The sequence below is a fragment of the Trachurus japonicus genome, chromosome 4, assembly GCF_045865225.1.
Source record: "Trachurus japonicus isolate A0001 chromosome 4, Traja_1.0".
Taxonomy (NCBI): Eukaryota; Metazoa; Chordata; class Actinopteri; order Carangiformes; family Carangidae; genus Trachurus; species Trachurus japonicus.
The window spans coordinates 3,628,050-3,649,634 of NC_140910.1; the positions used below are offsets into that span (position 1 = coordinate 3,628,050).

General features: G+C 40.8%; 2 protein-coding genes across 3 annotated transcripts in view; one reads left to right on the forward strand and one right to left on the reverse strand.

Annotated features, from left to right (window-relative positions):
* Positions 1-18,566, reverse strand: part of shroom2a (shroom family member 2a) — a 39,146-nt gene extending 20,580 nt beyond the window's left edge. Inside the window, exons 1-3 of one of the 2 annotated variants that reach the window (XM_085773440.1) lie at positions 18,073-18,566; positions 16,256-16,466; positions 4,830-4,978 (exon numbers count right to left, since the gene is read on the reverse strand). In XM_085773440.1, coding sequence (XP_085629566.1) covers positions 4,830-4,978; positions 16,256-16,462 — 356 coding nt within the window. In that variant the 5' untranslated portion in view covers positions 16,463-16,466; positions 18,073-18,566. Of the gene's footprint in view, positions 1-4,829; positions 4,979-12,209; positions 12,486-16,255; positions 16,467-18,072 lie in introns of those variants that run through there. The other variant, XM_085773443.1, reaches the window with a different exon arrangement.
* Positions 18,567-18,672: 106 nt separating this feature from the next.
* Positions 18,673-21,585, forward strand: LOC146988280 (synapse-associated protein 1-like). The gene is made up of 9 exons (XM_085773444.1): positions 18,673-18,974; positions 19,095-19,213; positions 19,770-19,836; positions 19,992-20,065; positions 20,176-20,315; positions 20,460-20,611; positions 20,913-20,971; positions 21,084-21,228; positions 21,312-21,585. The coding sequence occupies exons 1-9, from the start codon at positions 18,809-18,811 to the stop codon at positions 21,437-21,439; spliced, it is 1,050 nt and encodes a 349-aa protein (XP_085629570.1). The 5' UTR covers positions 18,673-18,808; the 3' UTR covers positions 21,440-21,585.

Sequence of the window (21,585 nt, forward strand, 5' to 3'; positions counted from 1 at the left end):
CCTGTCAATCAAAGTATGTAGCTGGGTTCAGTGTCACCTGTGAGTATCAGCTGAAGTGGACTGTGGACTGTCATCTCTCCACCACATTCAACACATAATCATACCATAAACAGTGTGGGCAAACATAGTGCTAATTAATGTTTATGTAAGTGGCATAAAGTGGGGGGGGGGGTAGGGCACGTGGCTGCAGCGGCTTCTCATGATCCTGTTCATTAAGGACAAATGCTGCATCAGCACCTCTTTAAATCTTAAGCAGCTCCTTTGATAAAGTTTTATGCTTTCATGCCACATGCAGTAATGTCTCTTTTATAATGTGTCTTTTATTACTTACACTCCACTATGTGTTTTCATTTCATAACCGAGTCAAGATGTCAAATTTTACTTTGAACCAATGAAACACAATTACGTACTAACTTAATATACAAAAACATCAGGGAGAGGAAGAGAGGAAGTACTTAATATTGCCAAGATGGCCTAACAGCCACAATTTGACAACAAAATATGTCTATGTTAAATTGGATAAGACAAGAAGGAGATGGAGAAATAGTGTAAAAGAGGATGAAATAGTGTTAACCCATTATTATTAACATTATTCATAAGAAATTATCACAGTCCAAACTTTGTGTATTTCACTGATTAAAACCTTCGCCCTGTGAAACTCCTGACATCCACTTCGGTGACTTGCTGTCAACTCACCTTGGCAATGGAACAAACCAACAAAAGGAGCAGAGTGGGGGGGTCACTTAAGACGAGGCACCACTGAAATCCCTAAACTATGATTTCCTCAGCTGAGACCCAAACAATTTTAAGAAATCTACTTACAACAAGAATTCAGCGCACGGCGTTCCAAACATACTACATGGGCTTATTTGGAAAAACAAAGAGCAGTAAATGTAAGCCAGTGGACTGCAACCCCTACTGAATGCTTACACTGTGAGTTAGGCCAATAAGCTTTCCTGAGTATAATTGGATTGTGCACCAAACCACTGTGCAGGCCTCACTCATCTAAAATAACCACGGAGATGAATGGTGGTAACTCACACAACTGTTTTAATAACCCAACAACTTCTAAAAAAAACGAAAACAAAAAACCTTTACCCCCTTGTGCTATAGAAGTGAAGATCTCTTTCATTGCTAAATAATTCTACATAGTGAGTGTGGTACTTCTCTTTCAGTGCCAGAAGGGGGAAACCAAAAGCCACAACAAACTTCCATTTTCATGCTGTAAAGTTTTATGATTGGCTCTGAAGTTAAGTTTCATGTTCTACCCCTAACGTTTCAAGTGAGAGCAAAGAAAGGCGGTGTGGACTGTGGGGGTCCTCGTGGGGAGTAAAATCCTAAGAGCCCCAACATAGACAATGTGCAAGCATTGTGGATAATAAGTGTCACTCTGGTCATCAATGTTGATATATTATAGGCTTCCAAGGTAAATGGACAGATTTCAGATCTCCATCGGCACAGGTGAAAAATTGTTAAACTGCTTTGTTATTTTATATTTATACATTTTTATATTATTGTACAACTTGGTAATATTTTAAAGGTAAAGGTAAAGGTACTTTATTAGTCACATATACAGCTAGTACAGTGAAATTCTTTCTCTGCATTTAACCCATCCCTGAGGAGCAGTGGGCAGCCGCGGTGCAGCGCCCGGGGACCAACTCCAGATTATGAGCCAGTGCCTTTTACTAACTAGGATTTACCACACATAGCCAAATAACGACATCTGTTAGCGTGGCAGAGGAACAGCAAGCTGGAGTCCATGTACTGTAAATACCAAGTGTCAATGAGGGGCAATTATAGTGCTCTACTGTATGCAGTAATTAGTGCTGGCAAGTTTGAAGCAAATTTTGCCCCCCCCCAAAAAAAACAACATGTAATTTAACATCAGCTCACACCCTGGTTGTGTTTTTGACGCTGAATACTTGAGAGCTCCCCTCGTCTGACAGACTGAAGTAGAAGCACAGAGTCAACAATGGTTTTGTTGAGGCATGTGCTAAGACGACAGGACGCTTTCCCACAGATTGCCACACCTATCTGTTCACCTCTCAGTGACGTGTGAGATGCCTCTCTCTCTCTCCCTTCTCCCAAATTACATCGTACCAACAGTTTCACATTAGTCACTGCATGCAAAATACACGGCCTGCTGCCATCGAGCTCCTCCCTCCCGACCGCACCTGTAGGCAGGAGCAGGTTGCGACGGTTTCCTGATCCACGTTCAACTATCCAACGTTATCCCTGAGATAAAAAAAGCAGAGGTGCTTCATGGCTGGCGTTCACCTGCAGGATAAAACTGTAGACAAACATCAGGACTCCATATGGGTCCAGATGGTGATGTGAATGTTTCACTTCCAAGCCCCAAACACCAGTTTTCAACACAGCGAGCAGACTACAGACGGAGCGGGACTGGAATTGAAGCTTTGAGGTTCGGTGATGAACTATCACTTAGCCGTTTTCTAAATCAGACACAGACTTGTTATTGTGGCCATGGAAAATGACTGTGTGGACATGCCATCCGAGAGTGTTGTTTCAGAACAAAGTAAATGTTTCAACATAGACGGGCAGAAGAGACTGAGAGTCCTATGGGGATAACAAAAAAAAAAAAAGCCTGTCGAAAATACAGAATGAACAACAAGCCTTGACCTTGTAAGGAAATATCTTTCTCCATTTTGAATCACAAGCTCAGTGGAATGACAGTATCCAGAACCTTCAGTTCTGCCTCATTCTCCTTCTTCTTCCTCCTTTGTTGCACAATGAAAAATACAAGCAGCAACCGCAGCATCATGGGAAGACACAAAGTTCTGTGGACATGCTAGCTGATGAGCACAGTGATTAGCCAGGTTATCAAACCCTGGACATGTTAAGTAATATTTGGTCTGCATAATGTTCATTTACAGTCTCAATTCTCACAAACACTACAATGTTGATAATAAACATTTAAGAAATATATACAAACCACTACCACAAAATTAACTAATACTTGGAATGATAATAACATCGTAGCCTCCCTCAGAAATGAAGCTACAGGCCGTTAGCTGCTTTCACCAGATCTTTATCCGTTAACTGAACACAGGTTTCTGTGGCTCACAGCCAAATCCCAAACAACAAACCCAACTGGTTTAAAATGTGATTTCAGAGCTACCATATGACTTAACATCCACTGCAGACTAAAACTCGCTCCACAAATGAGCCGGAATAATAACACTTCCTGCCAATCCCTGGTACGGATCACATCATAGGTAGCTGGGATGACTGACAGGCTTCGTGACCTCTAAGCATGACGCATTCACTGACAACCTGGAAAACTCAGCACAATGCAGTAACCTGTCCTTTGACCTTATCTGAACATAACACGGCTTTGACACAGTGACACTATAACATCACATTCATCACTTACATGTTATCCACTTACAATATTTTTTGACATACATACATCTATCCAATCAAATGTCACAAATGTGGGCTGGTCGCCAGCCCTTCCCTTCAGATTAAACTCTACCCGATATGACCTTTCTGTTGTGGTAGAAGAGCAACGGTATAGCAAGGTGTGTGCGTTTGGATGTCGGTTTGAAAAGACGTTTTATCTAACAACACCACATCTCCGTACAGTTCCTTATTGCATAAGCTCAGACACTCAAACAATCAAACATGAATAGTCACTCTTGCAACTAAACCGAGCTCCTGTTCCACTTGAAAAGACGTCACATTTCCCTGAGGCTGCTGTCATTTATAATGATTAAAATAAACCAAAAAAAAAAAAACTATACCTAATCGGCTTCTTCAGAACTGTACAGGTGTGGTTTGATCAGATTTGGATGACATTTAGTTTAATTAAATAGATTCTGATTTAGACGGAAACACAACCTTGTTTCCAGTTTAATAATCCAATAATAAACACATCCATTGAGAATAAAACAATGAGTGTGCCCCAGAGCCATATCCTTGTGGAAGGATAAATGGTGAGTGGACTTCCTTGTACAGTAGGATTTGTTCAGGGATTACATTATGATATGATACAATACGGAGAGAAAGGCAGACAGCTCAGAGAGACAATGGGACTAGTGTTTCACACAATGCGAGGTCATTTGTGCGAAGGACTCCAGTACTCGGTGAACAAATGATTCATCACTTAAAGTTTGAATACCAAAACAATACGACAGTCTCGATAAGTCACAAGGACTGGCTTTTGACAGAAGAGTAAATGTAATCATTTATTGTGAGTCCACTGTTCATCATGGTCTGTGCTGAATGAGAAAGAGCGAGCTGCGTGGCACATGTGCAGCTGGCAGAGGACACAGTGTCAACCAGAAACACGTTATCACAGAGGGCGTGAGAGCCACTGACGACACTGTTACAAAACCTCTCAGTGCCATACGATGTCATTTGCATCATAACTTCCCCCTTGTCTGCTCTTCCTACCTGCCTATCAAACAGAGGCCATGATGTCATCCACTACCTCTCCTTCCTTCTTTTGACTTCACAGTACAAAAAGAAAGGAAGGGGAAAAAAAAAAACGTCACACGCTGTCAAACCGCTCGTTGACTGTAACCTGGCAAAACAGGACCATCCAGCTGCACAGAACACATCGGTGACGGCACAGACATCCCAGAAAGCATCAGCTAGTCTGCAGAAAAACAGCTGCGAGGGCCAGGCCTCCCCGTCACCTCGGTGTGTTGGACATGTTACCATGGTGAGCTCTTAGGCTGAGGGGCAGGGGGGTGGGGGTGGGGGGGGCAGTGGTGTGGTGCACTTGGTGACAGCAGCAGATGCAGCAGGAGAGGGCATGGGAGGGGAGGGGAGCGGGGAGCGGGGAGCGGGGATTGGTTACGTACCTTTTCACCACCAGACGGAGGGTCCTGTGGGAGCCTTTCACCAGGCAGATCGCCTCCTGTCTGTAACCACTCAGGGGAATCTCGTTGATGTTGACGAGCTCGTCTCCCACCTGGAGACACACAGATGCCGCCTTGCTGCCTTCCTCAACCTGGAACAGAGACGCAGCAGGTGGAGAGGAAGAGAATTTAACACACCAAGGTACCAAAAGAGAAAGGTATGACAGGCAAGAAACGACCTCCTCACAGGCAACTGACTGTAGACACTGAGGTTACACCATGAGGCCTCCCCACCATGACACGGGGCATCTTGGCAATATTAAAGGGATAGTTCAACTGTTTGGCAAACTGGCCTGTTGCCATAATCCCTATAGTTTTAGAGTAGGTGCATTACCTTTAATTGTCGGTGCAAGCTATTTTTAGAACGGCAGAGGAGAGCCGCGAGCTGCTCAGAGCTACACTACGGAGGCTCAAGGAATTTCTTGGTTTCCCTCATCAAACTCATCAAATACACAATCTACAAACTCCAAAACGCTCTCGTGGACAAGTTGTGACCTGCACATTCACCACGCTGTGAGATAATAACAGAGCGTTATGAGACAGAGTTGTTTTCGAGGTAAATTCATGCAAAACTTTTTTCAGCAAGTAGTCTCTGCATTTGCCTCTTGTGTATTTGATGAGTTTGATGAGGGAAACCAAGAAATCCCATTAGCCTCTGTAGCGTAGCTCTGAGCAGCTTGCGGCTCTGCTCCGCCGTTCTAAAAACAGCTTGCACCAACAATTAAAGGTAACTAACCTACTCCTAAAACTATAGGGATTATGGCAATGGGTCAATTTGCCAAAATGTTGAACTATTAACCTTTAAGGCCTACTTTACACATGGCAAAAATGGTGGTACTTCTCTGTGTTCTTGCCTTTTACATAACATTAAGGAGCTTCTAGTCACCTAAAACGATTACATCTGAAAAATCCGGCCAAAGTGGAGATTTGGAAAAACTCTGTTTTCACATTTGCATGTAGACAGGGGTAAACAAAGTTTTAGAACGTAACAATATGAGACAGAAAATGCATCAGTGTCATGAGGGAATAACATGTGTCATTTGTTGATGATGTTATTGTGTTTTTTTTCCTCCAAGATTGCTATCTATAGGTTTGACATGCTCATAGTAGCTCTTAACGGCGTATTTATGCAGGTTTGTGCAATTTTTAAAAAAACGATCTGGTGTGATGTTATTTTTGAAAACTTAAAGAGGGAAATATCCTTTTTGTAAATACCTGGCTATGTGTAAACATGGCCTGAGTCACATTACTTCCTCTTCTTGATGTCTTTGTATATGAAGTGGGTAGGTAATTGTGTTTCAGTGGTTTAAAGTAAAAGTTGACATCTTGACTCAGTTATGAAATTAAACCACACTGTGGAATGTCTGTCCTGCCAGGCTGCTGACTGCTCTGTCAGCTGGACACCAGAGCTGACAGTATCAGAGTGGACTACACTGCCACCAAGTTCTCACACTGTCAGCGTTACGCCATCCTCCATGTCCATCAGCCGCTCCAACACAGTCCAGTTCATTTGTGCATCGGTATGAGCGGAAGATGACATCAGTCAGAGAAACTAGATGACATCAAACTGTCTTCATGAACCTCTGCCACTGGAACGTGTAGCCTACTCTATAGTGACGTAATAATAGGAGGTAGAAAGGATGTGGCACACTGATTGTGTCATGTATTTGTGTTCATCTGAATGGCGGCGTGCTGCTTTCTGCCTCTCAGTGCTTAAAATTTTGGGATATGCAAAAATCTGATATTCACTGAAGCTTATAAAGGGATAGTTCAACATTTTGGCAAATTGGCCCATTGCCATAATCCCTATAGTTTTAGGAGTAGGTTCGTTACCTTTAATTGTCGGTGCAAGCTGTTTTTACAACGGCAGAGCTGTGAGCTGCTCAGAGCTACGCTACGGAGGCTAATGGAATGTCTTGGTTTCACTTGGTCACCACACTATAACGTTAAGTTACGAGACGGAGTTGTTTTCGAGGCAAATGCAGAGACTGCTTGCCGAAAAACTGCCCCTGCTTGCATGAATTTACCTCGAAAACAACTTTACAGTGGTGCATACAGTTTTGATGCCACTTCCCATGGTCCCAACAGTTTGGTCCCTTTTAACTTGATCCGTTATTCTCTCAGTTAAAGCAGAAGTAAGTGGAATATTTGTGTTAATATAAGTCTTAAATAGTTATATCTTCCGACAGCAATCACTTATATAGAGTGTTTGGTCTGAAACACGGGTCTGTCAGTCACTCTGCTCTGCTGTAAGCTGAGGAGAAAACTTTCCTTGTATCCTACAACCTTTATCCAATGAGGAGAGAGAGAACGGCATAAAGGGGCGGTCCTCTCTGTGTGTGCAGCCAAGGGATGCGCGTGAATGTGGTGACGTAGGGACGAGGGCGGGGACTGCTAACTCCATCGGCTGACAAGAAGTTAGCCAAAACGACCGGATCGCTTACTTCTGCTTTAATCAATGCAGTGTTCTAGTCTATAAAACCTTAGAAAATACACTCACCGGTACAAGTGCTTCACACCAAGTTTTGACAGCTGGATATTGTGAAATACTAGTTAGTTAGTTAGTTTTATTTGTCCACGATGTGGAGATATCACAATAATCTCAATCACATCGCATAACAGTTATCAAAACTAACACATCAGCAGCATAGGAGCCATGACAAATGCTTAATTGATACAGTATGTGAGAGAAATGCACCACCTCATAGGTTAACAGTGACAGAAGCACTATGTACCAGTTAACAGCAGGTAGGCCAGTTTCTAAAGACGAGGATCAAAGACTGTAAAAATAACTCAGAAAGCTGCTGTCCAAACTATTAGTGTAATGTAAAAACAAACACTATTGTATCTTACCGACACCTGAAACAACACATCTGTCAAAGGGAAGCACACTGAACTGAATACAGTGTACTAAAGTCAGCAACCGCTGGTGTTGATGTACTGAATATCTGGAGACGACCCGCCAAAGATAAGATACTGAAGTGAAAGAATCACAGCCACAGAGAGCGCTTCTCAAATGTCAGATGTACCGAGCTGTAAGGTCAGGGCTGTCCGCACACTGACGCACAAAGTCAGATATTAGAGGTGCAAGACGGCTCGGCAGTTGGCAGCTGGCACATTAACACACAAAAGCCGAGCTCTGCAGCTGATTATCAGTCCTCCACTCAACCTGTGAGAGGGGGCTGCATGACTCAACTGCAGAGGTATGTGTACATTTACAGACCATTACGTCTTATATGGCCTTTTTCCTCAGAACAGAACAACCAGAGCCAAAATAGCTCTAATATAGCCTCTTTTCATTCTTCTAGAATTCCAATTTTAAAGCAGGGTTAAGGCTGAGGATTTTTCTTTTTTTTTATGATGGCTGGCTGGATTCCTGAGATGGTCCTGATATGGTAGTGTATTTTGTAGAAACACTGAATCACTGGCTGATCTATTTACTGTAAGTTACAGTGTTTAAAACGCGGACACAAAACACCACAGTTTTACAGAAACTACAAAACCCTTCTCACCACATTCACAAGAGCAGGGCTGGTTTGTCACAACAGGAGAATACTACTGTGTATGTTTGTTCATGATAATGATAGATGTCAGCCATTGCTGAATTAGCCTATGTCCCCAAAATCAACAACTTGACAAGAAAACTGTATAACAGCCCAGAGCTACATACTGATCAGGCTTTTAGTCAGAGAAAAACAAATATTTTTAGACTGTTAATAAAAATAACAAAGAACGTCAAGTTGTGGGATAAAAGAAAACAGAGGGGCAATGAAAGGCAGCATTCACACATCAAGGCAGGAGATGCATACCGCGTCTCCAGACATTTTTCACCACGGTAGCACAATCAGCACGGGCCATGCCATGTCTTTTTGTTTACCATCTTCCTCCAGTCTACAATCAGTCAAACTACAGCCATCCTGGACGCCTGAATATCCCTTAAAAATAGCCTTGGGTCTCTCTGTGGGACATGAAGGGAAGGATGTGGTGGCAGTGAGAATAAGGAATGTGTCTTTTCTGCTGACAGATGTCCTGTACAGGGCACTAACGTGGGGACTGAACTCTCAGACCTCCTGGATGGTTTTCAGCATCGGCTGCACACATCATTGAGAATGTTCATTGCAGTTTGACAAGCCAACAGCAGCTGAATAAACAACAGCACCCAAAGTTGACCTTTGCAGAGCTTGTTGTGTTTTTAGGTTTTAGTTTTATATCATCCGTCTCTCTAAATTTAAACTGGATCTTGGCTTTTTGGATTTCTTTCAAAAAAAAAAAAGACAACACACAATTATCATGTCACCTGTCAAATCTGCAATACATCTATGCACCTATGAAGTTAAGGGCAAGATTAATTCAATATTTTTTTGACATGAAGACAGTTTAAGAAGAATTCCTTACACAACCCACAAATAGCAGGCTTCATAAATGAAGGTTTTATTATCGTGGTTAGTGTGTTGACCCTCAAAAATGGAAGCTATCTCATATGACTCAGCTGTTATTTACACAGACCTGCTGAATAATCATCCAAACATTCCAAGGACAAATTACTTGGTTCTTTAGCTGTTAAATGTTTGCCTTTGTTCATCAGCTAGCTGCTGAAGTGTGTCCATATGAGACTCTGACTATGTATTCCCAATGTATTCTGTATTATATTAGTATATAGAAATGCCCTTAAAGGGATAGTTCATCATTTTGGCAAATTGGCCCATTGCCATAATCCCTATAGTTTTAGCCGTAGGTTCATTACCTTTAATTGTCGGTGCAAGCTATTTTTTTTAGAACGGTGGAGCAGAGCCGCGAGCTGCTCAGAGCTACGCTACGGAGGCTAATGGGATTTCTTGGTTTCCCTCATCAAACTCATCAAAAACACAATCCAACAACTCCAAAATGCTCTGGTGGACAAGTTGTTGTGACCTGCACATTCACCACGCTATGAGATAATAACGGAACGTTACAAGACGGAGTTGTTTTCGAGGCAAATGCAGAGACTGCTTGCCGAAAAACTGTCCCCGACGGGAACGCTCATCAGCTGTTTTGTATGAATTTACCTCGAAAAAACAACTACGTCTTATAACGTTCCATTATTATCTCATATTAAAGGTAATAAACTAAGACTATAGGGATAATGACAATGGGCCCATTTGCCAAAATGTTGAACTATCCCTTTAAATCAGATGCTTTATGATGAAAGCATATACCTGTAGTTATATGCTTTATCATAAAGCATCTGATTTAAGAGAGAACCTTGTCTATTTTAGACTGTGTTTGATTTGTGCAAACAATTTCCATATTTTTACGAAAACTAAGAGTCTTGTTTGTCTGTGCCATCAAGAGTACTACACATAAATCTGAAATTACAGATACAACTGAAGTGGAGCTTTAAGCCTTTTGCACAATACTACCATCAAACATATGAATTTGAGACTCCCAAATTCCCACATGAGCCAGAAAACTAGTTCAGTATAAGTTATGGCATATTATTAAGACATTATACTGTTTATAACTTTGCATCTCTTGCATAAAAATAGAGAACATTTCCATCCAAGAGCCCACTTTGATTCATTCCTTTGTCTCAGCCAAAGCATCCTTCAATAATCTTCGCAGCAGTTTGTCTTCTTAACTTCCACAAACGGAAAACTATCTGAAACTTCAAGTCTCTCTGCTCCCACGAACCATAAACCTATTCTGTATAATTCATCTTAGCTCTCGAGGTTGAGCAACCCGGGGACAAGCTGACCCCACAATAATGTCACAAAAGATTCAGTAATTGGTAAAACCTGTTTACCTGCAGGTGATGGATCACAGCATGGAAGAGCAGAGATATTTCGATGTGGTTTTGGTGGCGGTTCATAAAGAGTAAACAATTCTCTCCTCAGCATAAAATTCGATCAGAGGAAACATATGTATGAGATGCATGCCCAGCTGTGTTTGGTAAAACAGGATTATTTATGTTTATTGAGACTAAGGACCTAAAGTCCATGAAGACCTTTAGCATAACCTGAGTTATGAGTGGAATGTTAAGAATTTTAATTAAATCCAGGATATTTTTTAACCAATGCTCTAAACCTCTCATCAAACTGTGGGCCCCCCTCTTTTTTATTTTATTTTATTTTTTACTATCTTTCCTTTCAGCAATCTCAGAGAATGCAGAACTAAGTTATTAGGTTTGGCCCTGCTCACAAATGTGTGTTCCTCAGGTTTTTATATAAAACACAGCCATCCTGCCAAGACCAGTGTGCTCAATGCTCACCACTCACACTGCAGCAGAAATACATAAAAACTAAGAGGGTGTTACAAAGGAAAAAAAATCTAATTAAAATATTAAAACTACTTTTATGATGACTTCAGCAATGTGCAGCGTAACAAAAAAGTGAAATGCAGTGTGGCTGAGATGGTGAGTTGTAGGAAACCTCACCAGAAACCACAGAGTGCTGCTATGTGACATGGTTTAGCAGAACACAGTGGACAGGGGAATTATTACAACAGCCTGACTTGGCAAGGACAAAGTATTTCTTAGAAGAACAGAGTAAATGCTGGGTTTTATTGTTAAACACAAAATACAAATCCAGGAATTGATCTGATCTGCCAAGAATTTGGCACCTACGTCATTCCTACCTATTCGCACAGCAATAGAGGTGTGCTGTTATTTTAAAACTGCCCTCACAAAACTATGTGCTAGTGAAGAAGATGAGGGTGCAAGAGTAACATAAGCATGTGTTTAGCTGAACTCATCATTCAATTAAACAGACAAATGTTGGGAATAAGAGCTATCAACATTTTTTTCAAGATAAAGAAGACAGTGGTGTTTTTATATACATTAAAGCAAATAGAAGATTTACCTGCATCCTTATCTATCTCACACGAAGAATTCAACAACACACCTTTGTAAATCAATGACTATAATCTGAGCACTGCTCCGAAACACCACAAATCACTAATCCTGACTTAATTTATCCCATCATGCCATTCCTACGAGCTTCAGGCTGTCACGGATAATTCACTACATTTAGAAAATCAAACAAAGCTCCAACATTCCTCTCGTCCTGCTCCTGGTACCACATGCTACCCTCCGAACTGAAATTCAACCCAGCACAAAAATGAGAAAGCAAAAAAAGGAGTCCAGGTGGGATCTAATAAAACACACCCCAGCGTAAGTGACAGCGAATTAAACTCTGATGCATTTGAAGACAGCTTGACAAACCCATGTTAAGTCTGGCCCACGAGCAATTTATTTTATGGGATCGCTGAAGAATGTACGAACCAGGAGCAGCCAAAACGTTCAGAGTAAAAGACTTTGCAAGAAGTTCTGAGGAATCGATATCTCACCAGCAGATGCAAACAGATCCACTTCTGTTGGTCCCTGGAGTAAGGATGTGGCGTTCGCTGACTTAATGTGAACAATTAAATTCTGTCAATGTCAAACCAGAGAACTGCAGCCCGGCCAGGCAATGCCTCTCTCTACTCAATTCAGTAATGTGACCTTGCCATTTAATCTCTCAGCTTAAAGACTTAAAATGGTCAGAATTCTAGTCATTTGGATCACATGCCACTAAAACCAAAGGTAATGGAATGAAGGTGGTCCTGACTGTACTGCCCAAAGCCCATATGGAGCCTGAAATCCAGGCTTTCAGCCACCGAAGTTGGACTTTGGACCGCCACCTCTGAGTCAATACAGAAATGGTGAGCAAAAGCAGCATCAGGCAGGTGCTGGTATTTTACCAAGTCAAATCAACTAGCAAGGTCTTTGGTGGTAAATCATTACACAGTCAACAGAGAACTGAGATTACAGTGTGATTTCAGACCTGGTTGGGCTGGACGGTGATTAGGTAGTCTCCCTCTTATGGCCATTGTTTGCATATTATGGGTCATATCGCCCACTTAAAGTCAGAGCATGTAAGGATTGCAAGCTATGGTTCATGTTCATGTTCTGTTGAATGTTTTTTTGTTTTTTTGGAAAGCTGATATGAAATGGTGACTATAAAGCATTTAGATTCAGGAAATCCTTCATTCCTGCTGCCATCAAAATGCACAATGCCTTTTGTATTATACACGTTTACTTTTTATATAATTTTATATAATTTATATCATATTGTTATGTAAGATGCTGGATGATCTGAATTTCCCTCCTAGGGATTAACAAAGTATTTTCTATTCTATTCTATTTTGATTTTACTGCACATACAGACACAATCTGCCAAATAACCACAGCATTTCAACACGTCTCCATGGTGTAGTGTCCCAATGCCATAGCTCAAAAACATGAGTCTAGCCATGTTATCAGCTCATTAAGGCTGAGGAGTTTTGTCAGAATGCTAACATGCTAATGTTAATGTCATGGTATTTCTTTCTACTTTTTAAAAGTCTATGTTGAAATGTGATCCAAACCAAATCTGTGATGTGAAGAGGTGCGGTCGGAGTCTTCTGTCACCAACACTCACTGAAAAGCCTGCAGCAGTGCAGAGATATTACCTTTTAAGTTTTTGAACAAGTTCCTAACATTCAGAGGAGCACCCTGCTGTCAATCAATATGTGAATACACTTCTGCTGGTGTTAAAGCTAGTATAAGCTCCTCAGAGCTTTTTGCTATGGCTGCCTCACAGGTTACTTGTAACAAACCCCTGCATCAGCTGAGATGGTGGAGACGACGGGAATGTAAGGGAGGGGCTGGGAGTACAGGGAGGGAGAAGTGGGAAGAGAGCTGAGTGGCATGCTTTTGAAATTTGTGCTCAACATCCAAAACTTTACTATTTTTCAGCAGGATAGCATGCTAACATTTGCCAACTAGCCTAAAAGAAAGTAGAACAATACAACTGTCATTAGTTTTGCTGATTATAGAACAAACTGAAGTGTTGACTTCTTGGTGGCACTAGAGAAGAGTCTCTCCAGTCCATCTTACATCTGTACCAAATTCACATTACACACACTAATTCATCCACTCATGAAGTAGGCAAAAATGTTGTCACGATTAAAGGTTTTAATATGAATGGACATAATTATATTTAATTAACTATTTTTTTTAGAAACCAAGAGAAAAAATGTATGTTATGTTTTTATACTGTTTGGCCCTTTGGTGTGGTTGCTGAGTACTTTATTCTGGTCTGTCTGTGGGTTGTGGGTCTTACAATGGAGCAGATGGTGGTCATGTCAGGGGTGGAAGTGCTTCAAGTGATAAAGTAAGTTTTTTTCATCCTCCCACTCTGGGTTAGAGCAGTTTTCCTGCACAGTGAACACAATGTGGTGTTCTGATGTGAGTTAGGAAAAACTACCAAACAAACAAAAAAAAACCTACAATAGTGACAAACTGACCGGTCCGTTTATGTTAACAGTTTCCTCACTGTCTTAACACCACCTGCACCCATTTCACTCCCTGCTTCCGCCGTTATTGGTGCTAATCAAACAATATAATGACTGGCTGTTTGCATGTCATTCGTTGCACGCCGCTTTTACAAGACAGGAGGCAGGGAGGGAGCAAGCCCAGGGTTTGTTCATGCAACCATAAAAGTAACTGACTTCCATTATGTATCATATCCAGTTTATATTGCTATTGAAGCAGTGTATATCACTAGTATATATCCATATTGCTAAATCAGCAATGATTTGTCAGAGCAGTGAGCAGAGTGTGTTTAGTTAGATGATGACTACTAAAATTGAAATCTAAGTTGGTCTGGGCCAGTGCTGCCAAAAATCATTGGTTGTGCAAACACAACAACAAGAGCAATTCTACACTTTGCTTTAAACAGACCCGGAGGAGTTTGGATTTGGCTATAAAAGAGTCTCATATCAATGTGGATGAATTACCACATTACCCACACTTGTATAAGGGACAACGAGGAGTCTCTCCACCGGCAGAACCAAAAATTCTGCGACAATAAAAAAGTCTCATATTAATGTGGATGAATCTACGTTACCCACTTGTTAACCATTTTCGATAAATATATCGCTTTGTCTCTATCTTTATTTTGTTATTATTATTAGTGGTGGAAATGCTGGACGAGCCGACCAGCCTTTCCTTACTTTCGGTTTCCCAGACGCTGCCCGACGGGGTCATGGGAATAACGCCGCCGAATCGCTGTTTATGGTCGGAACTACGACGGTATCTGATCGTCTTCGAACCTCTGACTTTAATTCTTGATGAATGAAAACATTCTTGGCAAGACGTCCGTCTTGCACCGGCCCAAGAATTTCACCGTGTGCATGGAGGCTCATGGTAAATGTAGTGTGAAAACACTTCGCTTTCAAAAACTCCTTGTTGTCCCTTTAATTTCGATAAATATAATTTTGTCTTTATAGTTATTTTGTTATTATTATTTAGTGGTCGACAGGCTCAGCATTTCCTAGTTTACTGGTTTCGCGGACACTGCCCGGCGGGTCATGAGAACAACGCGGCTGAATCGCCGTTTATGGTCAGAACTACGACGGCGGTATCTGATCGTCTTTGAACTTCCGACTTTCGTTCTTGATTAATGAAAACATTCTTGGCAAATGTTTTCGCTTTTGTCCGGCTTGCACCGGACCAAGAATTTCACCGTGCGTGCTGAGGCTCATGGGAAATGTAGTCACTTTAAACCATTCTGATAAAGATCTCATGAATCGAGTATAAATCATCTTTGAGTAGTGTGAAAGGATGTTGAGAGGACAGTAACTGTTGTTGATGCAGCTGTACACAGACATATAAATACTCACAATGCTGCCTTTTTTAGTCATTAACTTGGGAAACCCTCAGCTTTTGAACATTTAAAATGGTTTGCTGAGATTACTATGACACTGGCACTTCTACTGCATGTAATCTTTACACTCATCACTAATATTGCATTTAAGAGTATAACTTGGTCATGACAGCTGAGTGGCAGACAACACTCAAGGTATCTTTAAAATAAAAACCTTCTTCCTTTCACAGCCCCCTTCCCCTCCCCCTCTTGTGCTTTTTGTCAGGCCTTCACTGTAAATAAGAACTTGATGATCTTAATGATCTGCCTGGTTAAATAAAATAAATAAATAAAAAGAAACACGGCAGCTGCACAGGGATGAAACCCCTCAACAACGAGATGCTTGTTCATTTCAAGGTGCTGTCCATAAATGAATGCCAAATTTTAAACATGATTAGAGATCTAAGTGATTCACACAGATAACCCAGGGATGAGATGTGACAGGCCTATTTCACCAGTTTGCATGGCAGCTGTGAGCTCACTCTCTCGCCAGTGGATCTGTGTGCGTGTGTGAAGTCACTCCTTACAGTTATGAGTGTCCTCAGTCCAACAGAAAAGTAAACTGGACTGGCAGTGGACAAGGAGTCAATTGATTTTTAGTACCAGGTTTCATTGCCTGTACCCACTGATTTAGGTGCAAACAGGGGATAAGAATCTTTTACTCACCTTGGTTATGAGCAGTGGCTCTCGGTGTTCCAGACCGCCTCTGAGTGTGAACCCCCATGGTGCACCTCCTGAGAGAAATACATCCACCAGCTTCCAGCTCTCTCCATCTCTGCTCCTCTGATCCAGATCTCCTGGTTTCTGCATCGCATGCCAAAGGTTGCCTGCGTCTGTGTAATGCACATCGTTTCTATATCCCTCAGCATCCATGGTACTGTCAAAAAAGATGGTTTTAAAATAGATGAATAATGTTCTCTCAATTATAATAAACATTTGTTCTACAAATGGAGTTTTACTTAATACATTTAGGCTCAATCTACTATTCATAAAATACTCTCGTATAATTTGCATCTTCTGATCCAGCACTGTGCTGGTGCTGTAACACCCTCCTGGAGTCTTCTGTGCTAAAAACTACAACTGGACTGGTACTAATTATTCCCCCCACTGTCAGTTTTAGAAATGATCAAGATTTTGTTGATCATTTAGCTCAGCTGGACTGACCCCATGCTATACCACTGATCTTTTAAATCCTCCTGAACCTTAGTTTGCCCTCAGAATAAAACAGATTGTTCTTTAATCTACAGTACACTGAATGGCTGGAGGATTTTTTTTTCCTGAGTGTTAGACATCATCATTGCAATAGATGATGATTGCAATAGAACATTGAGATTTAACTGTAGATTTGTTTGCAGCATGAAATAATTTCAATTTCAGTTTATTTAGGCTATTTAGGAAAGAAGAGACCATGCATATTTATGGACATTTAAATGTAAATATGCCAGGTTGTAGCCTCCAGATAATTTCCATCCCCTTACCAGGTTGATGTTATGAGGAAGAGGAGACATTCAGAAAGTAGAAACGCTAACAAGACAGCAGAGAAGAATAAGACCAAGATGGCATAGTAGTAATTAATTGTATTCACTAATATCTAAACCTTAAAAAACATAAACTCAACGAAATATACATTTCTGAATAATTCTTCTATTGAAACATAAACCTTCTGTTCATTATCAATTAAACAAAATCTGTTTCTTAGATTCCTACAAACTGAATTTTACTCAGAACAACTCATATTTCTAGGATACACTTGTTGCTGCTAAAAAAAATTGCAAACCTAAAATTGATTATTCATAGCCTGTGGTCTTTCTTGTGGTCTAGGCTTTAACAGAAACTTGTGTTTTAACGAAAAGACAACAGTGATCATAGATTGTCATTGTTGAGTAATACCCTAAATTAATATCTAAACACTGCAGGCCTAACACGAACCCGAATTCACTTTGAAAGTGTAGTTAATTTGGGTTGATTAGGACTACAAGCATTATCATCAAATATATATCATTTCCATAGGTTTCCGACTATGGCTCGACTATCCTAACAAAAAGTGCCATGCTTTTAATTTGAAAGGCACACTGCTTCAGAACACGAATGAACGTGTGAACGACGTTTAACGCAGTACATTCGTTCGACATACGGGTTTTAATGTTTATAGGAACCGAAGTGCATCCAATACGACTGCTATAAGAAATCAGTGACGCTTGGTAAACACCTGTTGTCATACTCCAGATAGGCTGACTTAAACTTAATGCTCTTATCTAAGAGAGACGAACACTAACAATGTCGAGGAGCACAATGGAAACCATCTTCTCCTGTATCAACAAATAAGTCCAACCGAGCTGAGTCACACAGACCTGCTCTGTCCCACGCGTAACAGGATCTTCGTGTGAAACCGACTAATACATTATATTAACTTTTGCACCGCACCAGACCCATGGCTTTATAAAAGACTACAACAAACCTACTGTTTAGATTGCTGACCTTACCTGGAAGTTCAACTTCTGTGTTACCGGTGAACACGATATCTTCCTTGGAGTGGCACGCAGCTAAATCCCAGGTTTACGTTACGCATACTTCATTTTATTTTTTGTAACCGTTTTAATTCTCTAATGAATCACTTGTTGACCAAACGCCTTAGTTGTGCGTTTAGTGAAGTAAGCCGAGAGTTTCCGCTGTTTTCAACGCAGCAGCAGCGGCTCATCCCGAACCAAACTCCATGATCCAGACCGAGAGCGACACACTGACACACTCAGGAGAGTTTAAATGAGCTAAGCTAACTTAGCTCCATCCCTGGACAACAGGGATAACAAGTGTAGCGAAGCACAGCACCAGCGCGCCACCTAGCGTGACTGTTAGCAGACAAGTAAACTACGACTTCCCTCCAGTAGTTACATTAGTAGTTACATTTCCTTGAAGGTATAAACACACTGTAACGCCGGAGTTGAAACTTTAACAATGCTGTCCGGGGGTCGAACAATTCCAGTCACAGTGAATGACCATTTCGCTAACTATTAACTTAGTAGAGCGCGTTTCCATGACAACCTCTCAACTTAAGGGTAGACAGAAGGGTCAAACTTAGAAAATCCGCGGAAATGGGTGAGTGGTGAAACGTCACCAGCTACCACACTAGTAAGTTTCAAACTATCAGAACATTTGATATATTTTAGCCATTAGGGTGTGTTAAAGAAACTCTTTTAACACCACTGACGGGATATTTAAAGTATGTTTAAGAACTGGGGGACCTGGTTTGGAACAGAAGGCGAAAATGGCCAAGTTAAAGAAGAAGGCGAGTCTGTTGTTGATGTTAAAGAAGACATGAAGGATGAGGTAAACAAAGCGACCACAGCTGCTGAAAGTGAGCCGACCAGCGGCTCGACGGGCTTCAGTGGTAAGTTTGACACTATCCACTACAGTTACAGTAGAGCTGTTATTGTGAGCTGAACGTGTTGACATGCTTTGTTACATCCGGGCAACACCAGTAACGTCAATCATTTTCGCTTTTTCGCAGGTTACATCTATAATTTCGCCAGCAGTGCTTCGAAGAAACTGTCCGAGTCTGTGGTGGAAACGGCACAAACACTGAAGAAAAGTGTAGAGGAGGGGAAAATAAATGGAATCATTGATAAGGTAAAACAAAAAACAAAAAAATCCCCTGGCGTCTCTTGTTTTTGTCAGATTATTTCACATCCCTTCACAACCAAGTCCAAGACTGAGATGAAACCAATGCCAGACCATTTTCAAGACCATTAGGCTACTGTATTCAGTGTCAGACAGTAGTCATAATAATCATGTGGCTTATATTTACATCATTCTTCAGCTTTATTTAATTAAAAAAGTTTAGATTTAACAGAAGAACACAGCACAGAACCTGTTGAAGTCTCTCCAACTGTTGACTCTGGTGCAGCCAAGTTTTTCAGATGGTTACACAAGCAGATACTTTAGTGGAACAATTTGAATTACATTACATAAACCAAAGTGAGCGAGTGACAGAGACATTTGCAGTTAAAAAAACCCAAACATATCACTGCAGCTGTGGTCTTGACTGGTCTTGAGAAAAAAATCCAAAGTCCAGCTTGACCGAGACAAGACCAAGACCTTTAAAATGTGGTCTCAAGACTGGTCTTGAATACTACAACACTATGTGCTATAAAAGTCTGTCTTCTCTTATATTTTTGTCCCTCAGACTATTTTAGGCGATTTCCAGAAAGAACAAGAAAAGTTTGTTCAGGAGAAAAAAGCAAAAAAGTTTGGTAAGTGCTGAACACTGTGTGTCTCTCTATATTCAGTCAGTCCTTTCTTTCAAAGTATTCTATTAAAATATTTGTTTGCTGACCCCAAATGCTTGACCTGTAAGTACAGTTACATCATAATAGCATAACTACGGGCTAATTGGAATCATTCCTAGGTGCTGCTGTGCCACCCTGGGTCGGTTATAATGAAGAGGAAACTGTACAGCAACAGGTTTTAGCTCTCTCAGCTGTTAGTATTCAACCCTCCAAGATTTTGTTTTTATTATACAGAATAATATCTAAATGGTGCATCTACAGTATATTGTATGATTAAAAATGTACTGTTTATTTTTGTCACAGGACAAAAGAAATTTTTTGCGAGACCCTCCTGCCGGGGTTCATTTTCACTTTGACTTTGAGCAAATGTATCCAGTTGCCATGGTGATGCTGGAAGAAGATGAGCTCCTCAAAAAGATGCGTTTCCACCTGGTCCCCAAACAGTGAGAAGATCTCACTTACTTTACACACAAACCTGTGTTTTCATCATCCTGCCTAAGAGCAGGTTTGTTAAAAACAAAAACAATTAATTCAATGCATCGCAGATGTGACCGTCAGTTTTCTTTTCTTCCTGTCATTCTCTTCAGGGTGAAAGAGGAAGTGTTCTGGAAGAATTACTTCTACCGTGTGTCCTTGATTAAACAGTCAGCTCAGCTCACAGCTCTGGCAGCGCAACAGGCAGCAGAATGGAAGCATGTGGAGAAACCCAGCGGTAGTCCTCAGGATCCTCATCAAAAGGGTACACTCCACTGTGTAGTGTCACACTATAAGGCCTGTCTTAGTCTTAATGTTCTTGTCAGTGAGAAGAATAAGAAAATTGAATTTTTTAATCATTCTTAAATTATGAAAAAATAGTTCCTTGCACTCAAAACCAAATCAAATAAATACAGCAAAATATTGAAACAAAAAGAATGAAGTATATTTTGTACATGTAATTTGACCTTTGGTTTTATGTCACAACCTTCTAAATAGCAATGTTAAAAGTGTTATTATATCACTGATCTTCTCCTTGAGACATAATGTCGAGGTGATTTTTGCAGATGGAGTTAAAGGGAAAACTTCCCCTGCCATCTGCCGCACCAAACCAAAATCAAATGAGGTAAGGTTCTTTATTTACAGAATAAAACACCCAAGAAAATAAAAGTGTTCTCTATTAAGATGTAAAATGACTAAAATAAGTGTAATTTAATGCTCTAATTCTGTAATGGAAGGATGAAGAGGAGATTTCCACCAGCCCACTTGTGTCTGAATTTGTGAGTGATGCTTTTGACTCGTGCAAGATAAATGAGGATGACTTGCGCAAAGAAATGGAACAGCTGGTTCTGGATAAGCGGGAAGAGCCGAACACGAAAGAGGGTAAGTTATCGTTGAACTGGGATTTTTTTTTGTTTTTATCAACAGAGTGACACAATATCTTTTTTTGTTTTTGTTGTTTTTAGAAGAGACAGCGGACTGGGAGAGAGAGCTGCAGGAGGAGCTTCAGGAGTATGACGTGTTAGCTGATAATGAGCAGCATGATGACAACTGGGACAAAGAGATCGAAGATATGTTAAAGGAGGAAAACTAGAGCTAGTTAAGCAAGTTTCTTCAAACGTATCTGTGGCATCTTACAGGCCAGAAACAGCCCCTGACCAAAAATTATATTCTCCCCAAGGCATTTTACTGTGCTGTTTATAGGTCAAAGTTCTGTCAATACACATTTAATTTTGTCTC